General features: G+C 39.3%; 1 protein-coding gene across 1 annotated transcript in view; it reads right to left on the minus strand.

Annotated features, from left to right (window-relative positions):
* Positions 1–16,475, minus strand: part of IPO9 (importin 9) — a 68,070-nt gene that overhangs the window by 19,091 nt on the left and 32,504 nt on the right. The window contains exons 6-17 of the mRNA XM_042465643.1: positions 15,567–15,768; positions 14,082–14,170; positions 12,727–12,813; positions 9,444–9,563; positions 8,581–8,681; positions 7,306–7,364; positions 6,735–6,886; positions 5,528–5,626; positions 3,352–3,458; positions 1,581–1,720; positions 721–880; positions 316–542 (exon numbers count right to left, since the gene is read on the minus strand). Of these exons, the coding sequence (XP_042321577.1) occupies positions 316–542; positions 721–880; positions 1,581–1,720; positions 3,352–3,458; positions 5,528–5,626; positions 6,735–6,886; positions 7,306–7,364; positions 8,581–8,681; positions 9,444–9,563; positions 12,727–12,813; positions 14,082–14,170; positions 15,567–15,768 (1,543 nt within the window). The remainder of the gene's footprint in view (positions 1–315; positions 543–720; positions 881–1,580; positions 1,721–3,351; positions 3,459–5,527; positions 5,627–6,734; positions 6,887–7,305; positions 7,365–8,580; positions 8,682–9,443; positions 9,564–12,726; positions 12,814–14,081; positions 14,171–15,566; positions 15,769–16,475) is intronic.

The raw sequence follows: 16,475 nt of genomic DNA on the forward strand, positions 1-16,475 counted from the left end.
TAGTCTATGTTATTTACTGATTTGTTATGTTCATATCAAGGCTCTCAGTCTCAATCACTAGAAGAACACTATGTCATAGCTGGGACTTTTTCTATACATCAGACTGGGAAATAACATTAATAACATGTATTCATTTCTTGCTGGATTTTCCCATCCAAGATGGACTTCACAGTTATCTTTCACGTAAGACACTGAAAGAGTCAATAATTGAAATCCTGCAACTGAACAGTATCTCTCTTTAAAAATAAAATAGTTTGACTAATTTTTATTGTGCACTGAAACAACTTATTTTGAATTATCTGTCATGGTACGTACCATTACTATATTTGAGAAAAATTGCAATTGTGAAGGGACAAATCTTGTTCTCTACACTTGCTGTAAAGGCTGGGTCGACTGTGCAGACGATACAAAGTGTTTCCATCACAAGATTAAGGACCTCTGAACTAAACTGAGCAGCTAAATGGATCAGTCCATCAAGGATACTGGGAAGGAAAGGCTGTAAGACATGGGTGCTTTCAGAGATTTTCAGTTGATCACAATAACTAGAAAAAATTCAGAAAATTTTGGGAAGGTTAGTAAAACAGTAATAGTGAATAATTTCTCTCCTAATCAGAGTTGATTACCAGTTCAATACTTCACCAAACATTAACATATTTGACATTTCCCCAGATATTTGTCCTCAAATTGATCCAGATATGTCTTATTTCTTGATATACATACCCCCAAATAGCCCTTACTGCAGAAATTCGGACAGAAGGTGGTTGCGTTTCATGAAGACCACTGACTGTAGCTTGTAAGAACTGTTGGATGAGCTCTGGGGACATTGCAACTGTGAAGCGACTGGCAGCCCAAAGAGCACGGCCAAGCAGAAAAGGAGACACTAGAAAACACATATGTAAAATATTATTGCTATTGCATCCATCCCTCTGAATCTTCTTTACACAGCAGGGTCCTCTGTAATTGAGAAGAACTGTATAAAGGATATAGTGAACAAATAAGACACTGTATTTGCTTGCCTACAAGATTCTTCCCTTGAATGTATCCAAGGCAGTGAAAGCCAAGTAATTATTGAATGTATCTGAAACTCTTTTCCTTCTGTGTACATTGTGTAGAGAGATAAGAAGGGTTACCAACGTGGTACAAAACAGCAAGATAGTCTGAATTCTCTGGGCATACACACACACACACACACACACACACACACACACACACTCCCTGCTTGCTCTTGATGGATGAAGCAGAGAAAAGATGCATAATACTTTCAAAGCTGTGAATTCTGAAAGAATAGCAACAGGACACTGGGAGATGCCAGAGAGACGGAAGCCGCTGCCTCTCTTACTACAAAGCGCTTACTTGTTGCCATAATTAAAATAGACCATAATGTGATTTATAAATTAATCTCATCTTGCATGGAAATAGAAAGGCAACAGAATTCACGTCTACAGAATCATTCCTATCTCTTTTCTGCTTAATAAAACATGGTCCCAGATAACTCATTTCTCCAATGCATATATTACACAAATACTTAGAAGGTTCTTTTTCTTTTAAGCATCAAATCAGTAAATCAAATGATGAAGTACCTGACAGGTTGAGGTCTGCAAGAACAACATTTGTTAGAAATCCATGCATGTCAAAATGTATCCTGCCATTCTTCACACTGTCTGTGATAAGAGATTTGACTGAACCTAAAGCCAGCATGCAAGCTTCATGTATTTTCCACCTGCAAAATATAAGTGACTTAGGTTTTCCAATATTCATATTTCTAATTTACGTCCAAGGAAACTAAAAAGTTGCTCTGTAACCATTAATTGCATAGAGGTACTTGTAAACATACATTTATAAACATGAGTACTGTATATTTCAAATTAAAAGTGGGAAGGGCCCTCTATAAAATGTTATACTTGCAGTATGTTATACCAATTACTCTGTTATATACCAAAGATGCAATTTGCTAGAAATGTAGTTCATTAGGTCATTTGATTCACTTGGGTGGTAACTGAAAAAGACTGCACTAGTGTGGTAAGCAGTATTTTAAATGAAATTAGGTTTTAATATTAGTCGTACTAAATTTGTATTAATATTCTCCCTGAATAGCTTTATTTGAATGAAGAAGAAGTAAAGTTGTTTCAACATCTTGCAATCTTTTAGATCAATGATTCCCAAACTCTGGTCCTCCAGGTCTTGTGGAATTCAGCTCTCAGAAGTTGCAGCCATCTTGGCCTGGGATTCTGGGAGCTGAAGTCCAAAACACCTGCAGGTCAGAGTTTGGGAATCACTGTTTTAGATACAGTATCTGATTAGCAATACAGCTGAAAATCTGAAGACCTGGTTACCTTGAGTCTCCTGACAAAATGAAGCTATCTTACTTAAAGAAAATGTAAATTAAAATTAATCTTCAAGATATATAATCAACTATTTATGGTCCACCAAAACAAGAACAAAATGTTGAAATTTTGCAGAATCTTTTGTTCTTTTTATTCTACATCAGGATGTTTTCCCTCTAATTTTTATCTGATGAAATTAGAAAGAGACAGATTTGGACATCACTACTATGGCACCTCTTATTATCTTTCCATAATTCACCTGGGCCCCTTTCACACACTTTGACACTTTAGCTGCCCCTTTGATATACTTTAATGGCCATGATTGCATCCTATGAAACCTTGGGATTTGTAGTCTGGTGAAGCACTAAAGCTCTCTGGTACAGAATTATATATACCTCATGAAACTATGAATCCAAAGATTCCATAGGATTAAGCCTTGGCTGCTAAAGTGCTGGAACAGTGTGAAAAGAGTACTAGCTATCTTCCAAGAGGTTATGTATCATCATCAACTAACAATATTTTTCTGCAATTTATGAAAAACAAGTTGGGCAATCTCAACTGTTCAATGGTAAAAACAAAGCAGCAGGTCATTTTCAACTTCATAGGACATAAGCAACAGTTTTTAGAAAGTAAATATGAGTTCATTTCAGGTTGTTGCCCTGATTTTTATTAGTTTTCCCCCAAAACATCAAGACTGTTTGCCAACAGCAGGAAGTCAACAATCACTACAAGCGTAATTCTAGCCTTGATTTCTAACCAAATTGTTTCACTATGGAACAAAAGTTTGATTTGTTTCTAGTGTGCATTAAATTTTCTAAGACAGAAGTATTCAATGGAGAGTGAACTTTCACCTGTACAAACTGCCTTAAGAATAAGAGATGACACTGCGGGCCAGTTCTATCTAGTGGATCATTTTGTTTCCTATGGCCAACTAGATGCTCATGGGAAGCCATTACATGAGTCATGAGTGTCACTTACATTCACTGGCAACTTCTGCTGAGAGTCATAAAACTTCTAATATGCTTACCAATGTTCAGCACCACTGTTTTTAGCTTGTTCAGCTTCCTGCAAGTGTCTTGTAGCTGCTGCAGCCAAAGCTGTTGCACTCTCATTTTGAAAATCAGCTGCCACAGCCTAAAGAAAAATATAACACCTCACATTTGGTATAGAAGGCAAAGGGGACTTTCTCAACAGTATATCTCAAGGATCACCAAGTTGGATGACAGAGTGCATACCATCAGAACACAGACAATGTAGGCAAGAAAAGTACCTGCACTCTTCATTTTATTTTTCCAGGAAGTTTAGCAAAGTATACAAAGTAAATGCAGTGATAGTCAAGGAACAGGTCAGAATAAGGATTGAATATAATGACTACTATTATTTTGTGTCTTTCTCATGCTTTCCAAACAAAAGTTGATATGATAGTATTTCTCTGCTCACACCTCACTGGTTGCAACAAGAAGAAAATTAGGAGACTCATCATCTAGTAGATCACAGGGTGCCAACTCTATAGGGGCCAGGGGCTAATTTCTACCTGATCACCTTTTGGGCCACACCACCCAGCAGTGCACCAAAACATCTCAATTTTCATCTATAGCCTTCCCAAAATGGCAAACAAAAGTGATGTCACATCAGTTCCAGTCACAGTTTTAAGCAACATACAAATGAAAACAGAGCTGTTTGGGCTTAGGGGTTGTTTGTGCATTTTTATGGACACAGAAAAGGTGAGCTTTCTACACGATTTTGTTAGGGCGTGGAAAGACGCGCTGTGTCCACCACGACCACCTACAGAGTTGAACCACGTCGACAGGACGTCAGGGAGAAGGAATCTGAAGAGATGTCTGCAAAGGTATTCAGGCCAAGAAGGAAAATATTCCTTCACCACTGCAAATGGCCTTGAGCTCCCGGCTTGAGAAATAACGACAAGAGCACTTCAAGCCTTCACTCTACACGAGGGCTTTAATAAATAAGTTACTTTGTCAGCCAAACAACCATAACAACAAAACAGAGAGGCAGTTACTCTAACACCAACTGTAATAACTGACACTCTCTCTCTGAAGGACCAACTGTCTCCCTCTCCCTCAGTGACAGTTGAGAAGGACAGTTGACAGTTGCATCAACATTCCAATGATGCACTGTTTAAATGCTGACACATATAACTGCCACTATAGCTGTAAATAACTTCCACAACAGCTCCCCCTAGTGGCCACATCCATGTCATTTTATCAGACCTGTTTCAACATGGTCCTGACAGATTTCACCTATTTTTTAATTAAAAATCATGAGTGAGGCACTTTAGAGGATGGGGGGAGGCATTCAAGGACTGTATGTAGACTCAAACATTCCCCATGCTCAATCTAGATGCATCATATTAATGGTCTTTTGAAATTGATGCTACCAGGGAAAACTGGAAGTCCCATGATTTCCCGTTGGGCCTTAGTCTCAGATTTAAGGAACTTGTATGAAAAAAAAATATATATGTGAAAAAAAAAGTTAAATTTCCTACACGCCCCCCCCCCCCCGCCTTCATTATACCCACATCACTCCCTTTAAGACTATCAATTCTGGAAATCATACCCTATGAGGAACTGCTTAGGAAGCTGGATATGTTTAGCTTTGGAAAAAGAAGGTTAAGGGGTAACATGATAACCATGTTTAAATTTTTGCAAGGATGTAATTTGAAAGAAGGAATAAGCTTGTTTTTTGCTATTCTAGAGATTAGGATCCAGAGATTTAACCTAAAAATTGGGAAGAACGTCTTGATAATAAGAGCTATTCAACAGTAAATATGCTGCCTTGGAATGTGGTAAAGTCTCCTTCTTTTGAGGTTTTTAAACAGAGGCTAGATAGTCATCTGTTGGGAGTGCTCTGTGTATTCCTGCATGACAGAGAGTTGAACTCTATTCTTGTCATAAGCTAAAACTTCTACCTCCCGGACCGATGTGGTTCTAAATAACCTACTAAGTACACAGCAGATATACACTGAATAACAAAATCTATGCACCCATTTACCATTACCATTTAGGTAAGAAATGGGGAAGCTGTGGCCCTCCTGCGTTTTTCAATTCTGATTCCCATTTGTCCCAGCCACCATGCCCAATAGTCAATAACTATGGGAGTTAAACAAGCAATATCTAGAGGTCTCCTGTTTCACTAGTCCAGGTTTAGGTAGCTACTTTAGAACATTACATATTCTCTCTTACCAGAAGTAAGTCCTGAGCAGCAATTCTAACTGTGTAGGAAAAAGTATCATCATCTTCATCTTCAACAAATTGCTGTGGATTTGCAGTCCAGACTTTTATCTGAAAATAAATCACAACAGTTCAGTGACTAACACACAGCTCTACCTATTTAGGAATATGTATAAAACGAAGCCAACTAACACACACTGAAAGGTTACAATTTTATTTTTCCTAGAGCACACTCAGTAGGTGAAAAAATGTCTGTATATTTTTGTATACAAAAGACAAGATGTTCTATGTCAGATCCATAAATCAAAATATTTCTGTTGTTTCTGATCCATAAATCAAAATATTAAAACATGCAGCAAGAACATTTCAGCACAGTAAATTTTCACACTCAAAGAATTCCAAGTTTCACTCTCAATGAGTTCTTATGTCAAATCCCTCAGACTGTGCTGAACTTGATCTGCTTCTGGGATCTAGTGATAGAGGTTCTCCTCATCACTGGAGGACATTTTGTTATTTCATTTCCCACATCCTTCTAAGAAAAAAAATATATATAGGGTAGGCTACTGAAAATGTTTGTAAATCTCCCTCTTTGCTAGTCTCCTCTAGTCTCTTGTCCACCAATCTTTCTGCTTTTGAGTTGTTTACAACCAAGCAACGTCAGGATATGTGAAATGGTGCGAAGGAGCACCTAAAACTTTCACCACTCTATTCTAGGTGGCCTAAAGATAAACAAGTGCTATACGGCAAGAAAATCGACAGCCTGTGAACAATTATCTGTTCACAAAAGCAACTGCAAAGCATTACAGAAACACCTTTAGGATATTATTTTAAAAATCTGAAGCTCAAAAGCAGAATGCCACAAATTCAATATATTTTCAACAATTGTTTATGCAATAAATGAATACCTACAATAATGAGGAAACAGTATAATCTAAATAACTGCTACATGATCATCTTTTTGATAAGTAGACAGTACTAAAGCAACCTTTTAATCTAATTCCTGGTAGTATGCTAAGAAGTTCTTCTCAAAAAAATATAAATTTTGGTGCCATATGACATAGTATGTTTTAATAAATCCATCAAGCTATTAAACTGTTGTAAAATAACTTATTAAATTATCATTAGAACTTATATTTTCTAGCAGTAGGTGGTAACTGGAAAAGTGTGAGATTAAATTTTAAATTTATTTTACACACTACTGTACAGAAATAGTGCTTACCTGCTCTTCTGTGATCTGCATATAGAGAATGATGTAATATATTAGCTCTGGCAAAGCTTTCTTCACTGTACTTTTAAACTTGTGGTTTTCCAACAGAGCATGAACAAACTCAAATATGCTGAACACTAGGTTTTCAAACCCCAAAACCTCACCTAAATTTTAAAAAAGTTAATTTTAATATTTTGTAAAATTATTTTGTAATAAATGTTATGAATAGCTTTCAAATAATTATTTCATTCTATGACAACTATTTTATTTTTCACTGAATCAAATTTACCAGGTCTTTCGTAATGTTTATATTTGGTTTAATTACCAAATTTAAATTACAAAAAAAGTTATATATATCCATCCATCCATCCATCCATCCTTTTTTAAATGGTCAGCTTCCAAATTATCCATTCCTTCCATTTAGCCTGCCCCAAATTCCGCCCATTCTACAAATACTGTAGAAATATTATCCTACAATATTTGCCCTACAATATTTGCACAACACTTTCCAAGAATCTTCAATGTGCCATGAGTTCTCTTTCAATCAATTAGATGGTTATTCCTCTAGCAATAAGATCCCTACCATCAGAATCCACTGGGTCCTCTACTTCTTCTGTGTAATTTACTTCTGTTCTTACATAGGTAGAAATGAGTTAAGGAAAAATAAATGCAGTTTATATACTACCAGATCACAATGCTTTTGATAAATACTACTAGATCAAAACCCAGATCACTGAGGTTCAAATCCTTTGCAGAAAAAAAGGGGTGTGTGCATGCTGAAGATAAATAAAAGCCTTCTAATGCAGAGTGAGATGTATGTATCCCTCCAGTTACTGTTGGACTGTATTTCCGAGCAGTCCTATACAGCATAGTTAATGGTGAGAAATGCTCAGAATTGCAGTACAATAACCTCTGGAGGGTTAAACGGTTCCCATCTTTGTTTTAAGAACTGTTAAGAAGGCAGAAAAATATTTTGTTTAGAACCAAGTCACAGCTTTTAACAGTAAAGATTAACAATGTACAGATAATATCATACTGTGGCTAATTTTAGAGAAATTAGACAAAATTGCATGTTACAGAGATAATGTTATTTATTTCCATATATATAAGGAAATATATATATGGCTAAGGGATAAATACTGACTTCAGCCTATCAGTAATTTAACTTTGACCCTGTAATTACATTACCTTGGTAAACAACATATTTTAACAACTAGCCAATTTGACAAAAATACTCTTGCATTTATTCTACTTTTTTTTCTTTTCTTTTTTTTTTTTACTGAAGTATAGGGTTTTTAAGATATAAAACATTTAGTACACAGATTATACATTTTGAAACTCAGGGTATTCCCGATTTAAACAGTTTTTCCATAATTAAAAAATGACAAATGAAAGACATCAATCCACCTTTTCTTATAATTCAGTCCCAAATCAGCTGCTGCTAACATTATTAAATAAATATATTTACTAATTATTTCCACCTCTGTAAGGCACAGTATGCACATGGAGGCTTTTTAGAATCCTCAAGTGGCAGTAGCCTGCCCCTTCCTAAACAGCATATCCTGAGGCACAAAAGACCGGCCCAGAAAAGAAAAAGAGGAAACCCTGCAGGTGTGAAAGTACAATGAACACTTCCATACACCAACTTCTAGGATCAGGGCCACAGGCAGTAATAGATATTATACAGAAATGCTATCCAACTGTTCTTCCCCAGTCTCAAACCTCATTTGTTTGTTAGAGAAATTGTGCTGCAACTTAAATTTTACTCTTATCACTGGCCTTTCCTTCTCGCCTGCCTGCCTTAACTGCCTTCTTTACTTGGCATTTCTTTGCATTTCAAAACAGGCAAAAAGGATATAAGGCTGCGCTTTCTGTAAGTGTATTCCAAACAATAGGAAGGATCTGTTGCATGGAAGAAATCATGTGCCTTGGATAGTTCTTCACTAAGGCTGTTACCGCCTAAAGAAAGAAAGGGGGAAAATATTTAGAATCACTAACAGATTAAAATTAAATATCCATTAAACAACCCTATATTCATCTGCAAAATAGACAAGACCTCTGCTTGATACACTAACAAACATATCAATCACAGACTATTTCCTGAATGGACACTGATGCCAAGCAGACACCTTGCAACCTACAGAATCATTTATGCTGTTGCTGATACTAGCTAAATTGATGTGAAATAGATGAAGTCTTGTCCAACATTGACAACCCTAGAAAAACAACACTATGGCGGGTTACAAACCGCCATTAGGGACGTCCTGAGGACATCCCAGTTTGAAAAAGGGGCGTCTCTTCTAGACGCCCTTACCCTATCACGGACTCAGTCCATACAAAATGGAGGCGCCCTGTTCATACGGGCACCACCATTTTGACGTAGCGGACGCTCTGCGTCTGCACGTGGCGCACTAGAAGTGACGCCGCGAGTGCACCCTTTGGCACTCGCGGCGCCTCTTCCGGGGCCTGAGAAGGAGCGCGATTTCCGCGCTCCTTCTCTGCAGCATCCGGGAGCCGCGCCGTTTAAAGGCTGCGGTTCCCGGACGCTGCAAGCGGAGGCAGAGCCAGACCGCTGCTTCTCAGCGGTCTGTAACGCGCCTATACTACTCTAACAGCAGTAAAAAGTTATCTTTAAGAAACCCAACTTTGCTGCCCACTACAACCTAAACACTTTCAACATAATGTTCTGTGCTAACACAATATTGTATTTAATATACCCACCTTTAAAACCTCCATTTTAAGTCCACTATCTGATGTAGGGCCATCAGGCATTTGCAGGGCCTGAACAAAGGCTTCAGTGAATTGCTGCACCACAGGGAAAATCAGAATTTTGGCTGCCCCCTTTAACAATGGAAAGTGTTATTTGGTTTTTAATAATATCAAGAACAATAATGTTTAGTTATAACACCCTTTCCACAAAAGGATGGAACATCAAACATGTACAGTCAAAGAAAAGGCAATAAAACATAACACAATGAATATACATAAGTTCCCCAACATCTCACCAGCCACTACTCATCTCAGCTGCTGCCCATCCAACCTCAAGCACAATTCAACAACTTAATCCAGTGAATCAAAGAAGAAGTTCTTCAAAACCCTACAAAAGCAGATGAGAGACAGAGGTCCAAAGGAAGACTGTTCCACAGATGCGAAGCCGGTTATAACAACTTGTAAACTGCTCATCATTGGTAGAAAAAATTACCTGAAAGACTATGTAGGTATCAGTTTCTTAAAAAGATTTAGCTGTTTACAATCATTGTGGACTCCAAAGACACATGTAAACCTCTAAAATTGGCTTGACAACATCTGTAGAACTATTTGCAATATACAGTATTTCCAGATTACAGCTACTTATTGGTTAAGTAGAACAAACCTTAAGGATGTCATGTTCTCAGAATCAACAACATTCTAATGCAACAATAACAAACTGGAAGTAGAGCTGGTTACACGCAAGGAACTTGCACCTAGTAAAAACTATTAAGAAAACCTAGATGAAGACTGACTTCTAGAATTATTCTTTATATATTCCTAGCCCCCAAAAGGGGTAGTGGTGCAAAAGACTGGAATAACTAGCAGGCCATTGCATTAATTTCCCATGCAAACAAACTCGTGATCACAATTCTACAGCAAAGATTTCTACCATACATGGAGCAAGGAATAACACAGATGTGAACTGGGTTCAGAAAAGGAAGCGGCACCAAGGATAACATTGCAAACATAAGTAGGGACTGAAACAGATGGGCTGAAAGCGCTGTGTCAGTGCCAAAATTAGGGTTCCAGAGCGTGCGGCACCTGCACATTCTGGAACCCTAATACGTATGGACGGCACCATCTTTACATCTTTACAGAAGACACTAGGAAAAGAGGAAGACTGGATTACAGGTGGATAGACTCAATCAAGGAGGCCACAACCCTGACTCTGCAGGACTAGGGGGCAAAGCAGATAGGCAGGAAAGAGTGACCCAAAGTTGCTTCTTCTGAAAGTGAGCTGAGACCCTGCTGAGACACCCACTTCCAAGGTGGTCTACATGCACATGCCACAGCTGCATGACCCGGCGCATGAAGCCATACTGCTGTTTTGTTTTGAATTTCCCACCATCCACATGCACCATCACAAAACACACTGCCTGCTGCTTTGATGCTGGATCTATGCTGCGTCCGATGGCTGCCCCTTTTGATTGTGCATACAATTGCACCTATGACCCTCCACTGGGACAGGGCATTGGAGCACGGTGTGCTCAGTAAAACACTGGCAATACACAAGCATGCCCCCTTCACCCCTCTTTTACCTCATGCCCTGTCTTGGATTGTCTGGTTTGTGTACGTTGTACTTACAGCCATTGGAGGTGTCACATTTTCATTATTTTGCACTGCTGCCCTGAGCATCTGCACCAATGCATTTACATGCAGCTTTAGGATTAGGGTGGAGCACTTCCTTGGGACCAGTCTCATCAGGGCATTTATATGGCGAATCAAAGGTGTGCATTTTCTAGGCTAAAGCAGTTTATTTCTGCTTCTTTTTAGTCTAGCTTTCCCCCCTTAGTGTGGCTGTGATGCGGTTCTGGCAGCTTTGGGGGCTGTGTCATGTAAATGCCACACCCCAAAGTGGTCTGAAACTGCTTTTTCTGGCCATCTGTTTGACTCCCAAGTCTTCAGCAGAGCTGCTGAGGATAGGGTGACTTGGAAATGTCTCATTCATAGGGTTGCTATGAGTGGAAGGAGACTTGAAGGCAGCTCACAAGAACAAATACAGTGCACCCGCGTCATACGCGGGTGCGCTTTACACAGCTTTCAGCATATGCTGAAACTGCACGGGGAGAAGGGGCTGCACGTCCCATAGGGATGAATGGGGTGCATGCCCATGGCGCCCCATTCATTTAAATGGGGCTCGAGCATAGGCGGTATTTGCTTTACGTAAGGGAGTCTGGAACGGCTCCCCCACGTAAAGTAAGGGTGAACTGTGACAGTCATCTCTCCTCTTCTGCAGACTTGCAATCAACAGATTGGTTATTGCACAAATGGTATCTCCCTGTTCTCCCCAATGGTGGCACGTGCATCTGGCCGTGTCAACGTAGTCTCATGCACATCACGCCACCATTGAGAACAGGACTTGAGGCCCTGTGGATTTTGCTATCCATGGGGGGGGGGAATGGAACCGTGGAGGATATGAAGATCTGACTGTATTCACTTGCAGAATCTCTAAAGTATATCTCTCAAAATAAATGCCAAAATATACCATAGTTCTAGTCAATTTCTTACACTTTACAGTATAAGAAATCCATTCACCACTAAAGTGTATACAACCATACCCTTTCAGACCAGATCAGTAAGGTCAACCTTGAATGAAGACAGGTATATCACACCAGCTTACCCCATCCATTGTCATCACCTCCATCAACAGCCAGACAGGGGCTCTGCTTGCCCGTGTCCTATACCATTGCCTTTCAATACTCATTAAACTGCCTTAATATCCCATCCATGAATTAGTTTCCCCAATTTCCTAGGCATGGCTCTTGGAGAACAACACCAGCTGACTTGCATATCATAGCCAGCCTCACCAAAATCTCACTGCTTGCTCAATTCTAATAAAATACTCAGGGTTACCAAAGCAGGTGCCCAACTTGGAGGCTGTGGGGTGGTGGTGGTAGTAGGGGTCCCCCCTTGCCATACATTATTATTAAACAAACTTTTTTTTCTTTTTACAGTCATGCTCAACAACAGAAATTGCCAGTCCCTCTGCTGAAAATTTTCTCTGCTAAGAAAATATTTCCCATCTACAGAATACAGCACTTCATACAGCAGAAATCAATGAATTGTTTAGAACAGAATTAATCTGTGAGTAACCAAGTTCAGATCCCCTTTCAATCATGATACTTCTTGGTATCCTTGACCACAACACTACCTTTACACATGTCATACCTTACAAACAAGAATGACTCCCTGATATTAAAATATTATTCCATCACAATCAACACAATTCACAAACAAGAAAACAACAATTTACCTTTTCCAACTCCTCCATGTTGCATATCATATGGGCACAAGTGGTGAAAATTTCTACAGCACGTGACCTTGTACGTATACCATACACCTAACAGAAGAAAAGCAGTTTGTCAAAACAAGAAAAGGCCTGGCATTTGTCTGGTGTTATCAGCTGCTGTCATTCACAATACTAATTTTTCTCCTTAGCAATTATATCAAACTATGTATAGTAAAAAGTCATTTTTTAAAAAATTCCTCTGTACAGATAACACAAATTAATTTTCTCATGTGTCTTCTATTTTACATAATAGAATTATTTTAAAACAGAGGAAATACAGGACCAGAACAATTACTGAAGAAAGTCAAAGACGAAAGTGCTAAAGTAGGTTTACTGTGTAGAACATTAAGCAAAAAAATGAATAAAATAAAATAAATAAAAATTGCAGTGGGAATGCCTTTACAATTGCTTGTGGAAGAAATGCTTCAGACCCTACTTCCCCCATTTTCGTTCTTTGTCAGGTGGGAAAGAGACCAAGATGGGAAAGGAAAGAGGGGAAGAAAGAGCAGGTGGGCGGGCAAGCAAGCAAAGCGTCTGGTAGTACTGATGATAGTAGTTGAGAATTTGAAAGAAAAGGTTGACACTTCCCAAGCGAAACTCCAGGGCAATACTCTGCAGTTTGCAGGGGATCTCACATGCTGGGAGCTTCTTCTGCCACAATCCTAGAAGTCCACCTTTAGAGTCCCATCTGGAAATCCCAATAACTGAGTGAGCGGTGGTTGGCCAGATCTCAAAATTCCAACACATGGATAGAAATTATTTTTAAATAGGGTTTTGGGTATTGTTTTGAAACAGAAATGTCCTTGGTTGTGCTCTGAACATTACTTTCATGGGAAGAGTGAAGTAACAACCACACTGATTTTCTTTTGATATTTCAGCATGTTTTGATAACATTGATCATGGTTCTCTTTTGACGGAGTATGAGGCACTGCTTGATGGTAGTTCTGTTCTTATTTGGGTGGCAATTCCAAATTTGGCCCCTAGATGCATCAGGTAATAATACAGAGGAAATGGGACTCCTCTCCTACTAGGAAATGATGAAGGAGAGGTGGAGCACCTTTGTGGACAGTAGAAGCAACTAAGGGAAGAGCCACTATCTACTTGCAGTAGATGTGCAGTGTCTGAAAACCTGGAACACACCTAGGATTGTTCTCTCTGCACTCTTTCATTTCAAATTTCCTACAAAACCTCACAGGACATATCTAGAAGAAGAACTAGAGGGGACCATGAACTCACAGTAAATCTAAACATACTGACAATTCCTTGAAAGTAGTTATTTTGCTAATCATACCAAAGGGAAAACAAGCTTTTACTCATACCTCTGCCATTGTAAATATCTTGTACATCTCAGGTAGAATAACTGGAGCAACAAGGGGCATTTGTGTGTCAGTCACTTCCCGCGTAAACTCTAGGAAAGTCAAACAACAATATTCTTACACAACCAAAATGTACTTCCATCATGGTACTTCTCACTTCCAAACTGTCCAACAACTCTGATGGTACACAGATTCATAACTAAGCAAAAGAAGGACTAAAATATCCCTATTATTATATGAATCAAAACTCAATTCCCACAGAGGTTGCAAATTTATGTCTGGGTTTTACTCCAATCAGACTGTAATTGGGGCCTCTCATCAAAGTTTCCTCAACTTAAAAAAAATAAAAATAAATCTTTGCACAAGAAATGAATAAATTGCCAGGCTGAGGAATTTAGGCCTAGTCTTCTTACTACCAAAATGTTATCACCTCTGTGAGCATAACTTAGTCAGTTATGAAAATAATTAAGAATGAAGTATTAGCTGTTTGGAACTATCTACCCAAGATGCACTCCAATTCTCAGCTTGTGTGGCAGACACATGACAGACCTATAACAAATTGGCGAATTTATTATTAAAGCTTAGGAACTATGATGGTGGGTCCATGAAAACAGCTGACGTTAGCTGCGTTTAATCGATTTTTAACAGAACACAGCTTCTACCTGTAAAAAACCTAAACTACCTACCACCAAATCCTCCCGCCCTCTCTCTCGATATAAAAATTCAGTGTGATTTCAGAGAAAAACATAGGTGGCTGAAAGATTAGACTTCATTAAATATGAAAACTTTTTTACAATTTTCTAGTAAAGTAGCACATAATTTAAGGTATTATTCTTGAGAAGCACTGAATAACATTTTTTAAAAAGATATTAGTCTTCACTACTTTAAGAGTAAAATGTTAGTAATGTGTTACTTTTCAGTAACTTTATTATCAAAACTATGCTTAAAATAGAAATGGTTGAAATTTGAACATGTTGTCCATGTCAGAGTTTAGACAAGTAATGTATTGCTTCTTCGAGTAACTCTGGGCATACTGATGTTCTTTTTCCAAAAAGCCATAATGACTATTAGTGCTGTCAGTTCTTCAGCTTCATGAATAACATTTACTCGTTTACTTTTAAAATGGTAAGGTACAGGGTTGTCATTCTGGGAATTTCTCTGCTACTATGGAGTTGCACCACAGGCCACTGGTGGGAGTGGACTGGACTTATCATCCTTCAGCTCCCTGCTGGCTAGTGCTACAGGACACCTTTAGTTGGTGCAGCTGCTGGGCTTGTAAGGTGGGTTTTAGGGGGCATTTGTGATCATGGCAATGCCATAGTCCCAAATATGAAGAGCAAAACTAACAAAGTTGTAAGTCTAGTTTACAACATTGTAAAGACCGCAGGATGCCACCCCATATTTCCTTTTAAGATCCCAAGATTTTTTTAAGCTCACTGTATTAAAATGTTATGGAACACAAGTGAAGCTCACAGAATATACACATACCTGTAAGCACTCTCATAGCTCCATGTACTGCATTCAGATCCCCACTAACCAGCATTTCCATCAACAGGTTGAAAAGCTCAGGCCAAGCTTCAGGCCAGTCCCAATGAGCTATCGCTGATACTGCATAGGCAACACTTGAACGCACTTTGCTAATTGATTCTCTCAACCCATTGGGAAGCAGTTCCCTAATGGCAGCTTTTGCCTGTGGAGAAAAAGGACAAATGCTTTATTAAGGGACCAACATAGAAGAATCCTAGTGTTGGAAGGGCCTCATGGCCCATCAAATCCAACCCCCTCCTCAGTGAAGTACACCATTTGCAAAAGACTAATCTTGTATTATCACTAGTCGTGCACCAATTAATATCTAGCAAATGTGTCCAACAGGAAATGATACTTTATTTATCTAAATGTCTTTACCACAGAATGCAAGATATACCGTATTTTCCGGTGTATAAGACGACTTTTTAGCCCAGGAAAATCATTCCCAAACTCAGGGGTTGTCTTGTATGCCAGAAAAAAAAGGCCAAGCCAGCCGGCTGGGTCCTAAAGAGAGCCCGCGGCGGCAAAGCCTTCTCCCAAGGCGGAGGACACACCGCGCGGCTCCTTTGCCTTCGGGCGACGGCTTTGCCGCCGAGGGCTCTCTTTAGGACCCAGCCGGTTGGCTTAGCCTTCTCCCAAAGGCAGAGGAGCTGCGCGGCATGTTCTCGGCCTTGGAGAAGGCCAAGCCAGCCGGCTGGGTCCTAAAGAGAGCCCGCGTCCGTCCCTCCCCTCCCCTCCCCTCCTTCCTTCCTTCCCCTCCCCTCTCCCTTCCCTTCCTTCCTTCCTTCCTTCCTTCCCTCCCTCCTTCCTTCCTTCCCTTTCCTTCCTTCCCTTCCTAGGTTTCTTTCTCTTTCTCCACTACTTTTCCTT

The sequence above is a fragment of the Sceloporus undulatus genome, chromosome 4, assembly GCF_019175285.1.
Source record: "Sceloporus undulatus isolate JIND9_A2432 ecotype Alabama chromosome 4, SceUnd_v1.1, whole genome shotgun sequence".
NCBI classification, from domain to species: domain Eukaryota; kingdom Metazoa; phylum Chordata; class Lepidosauria; order Squamata; family Phrynosomatidae; genus Sceloporus; species Sceloporus undulatus.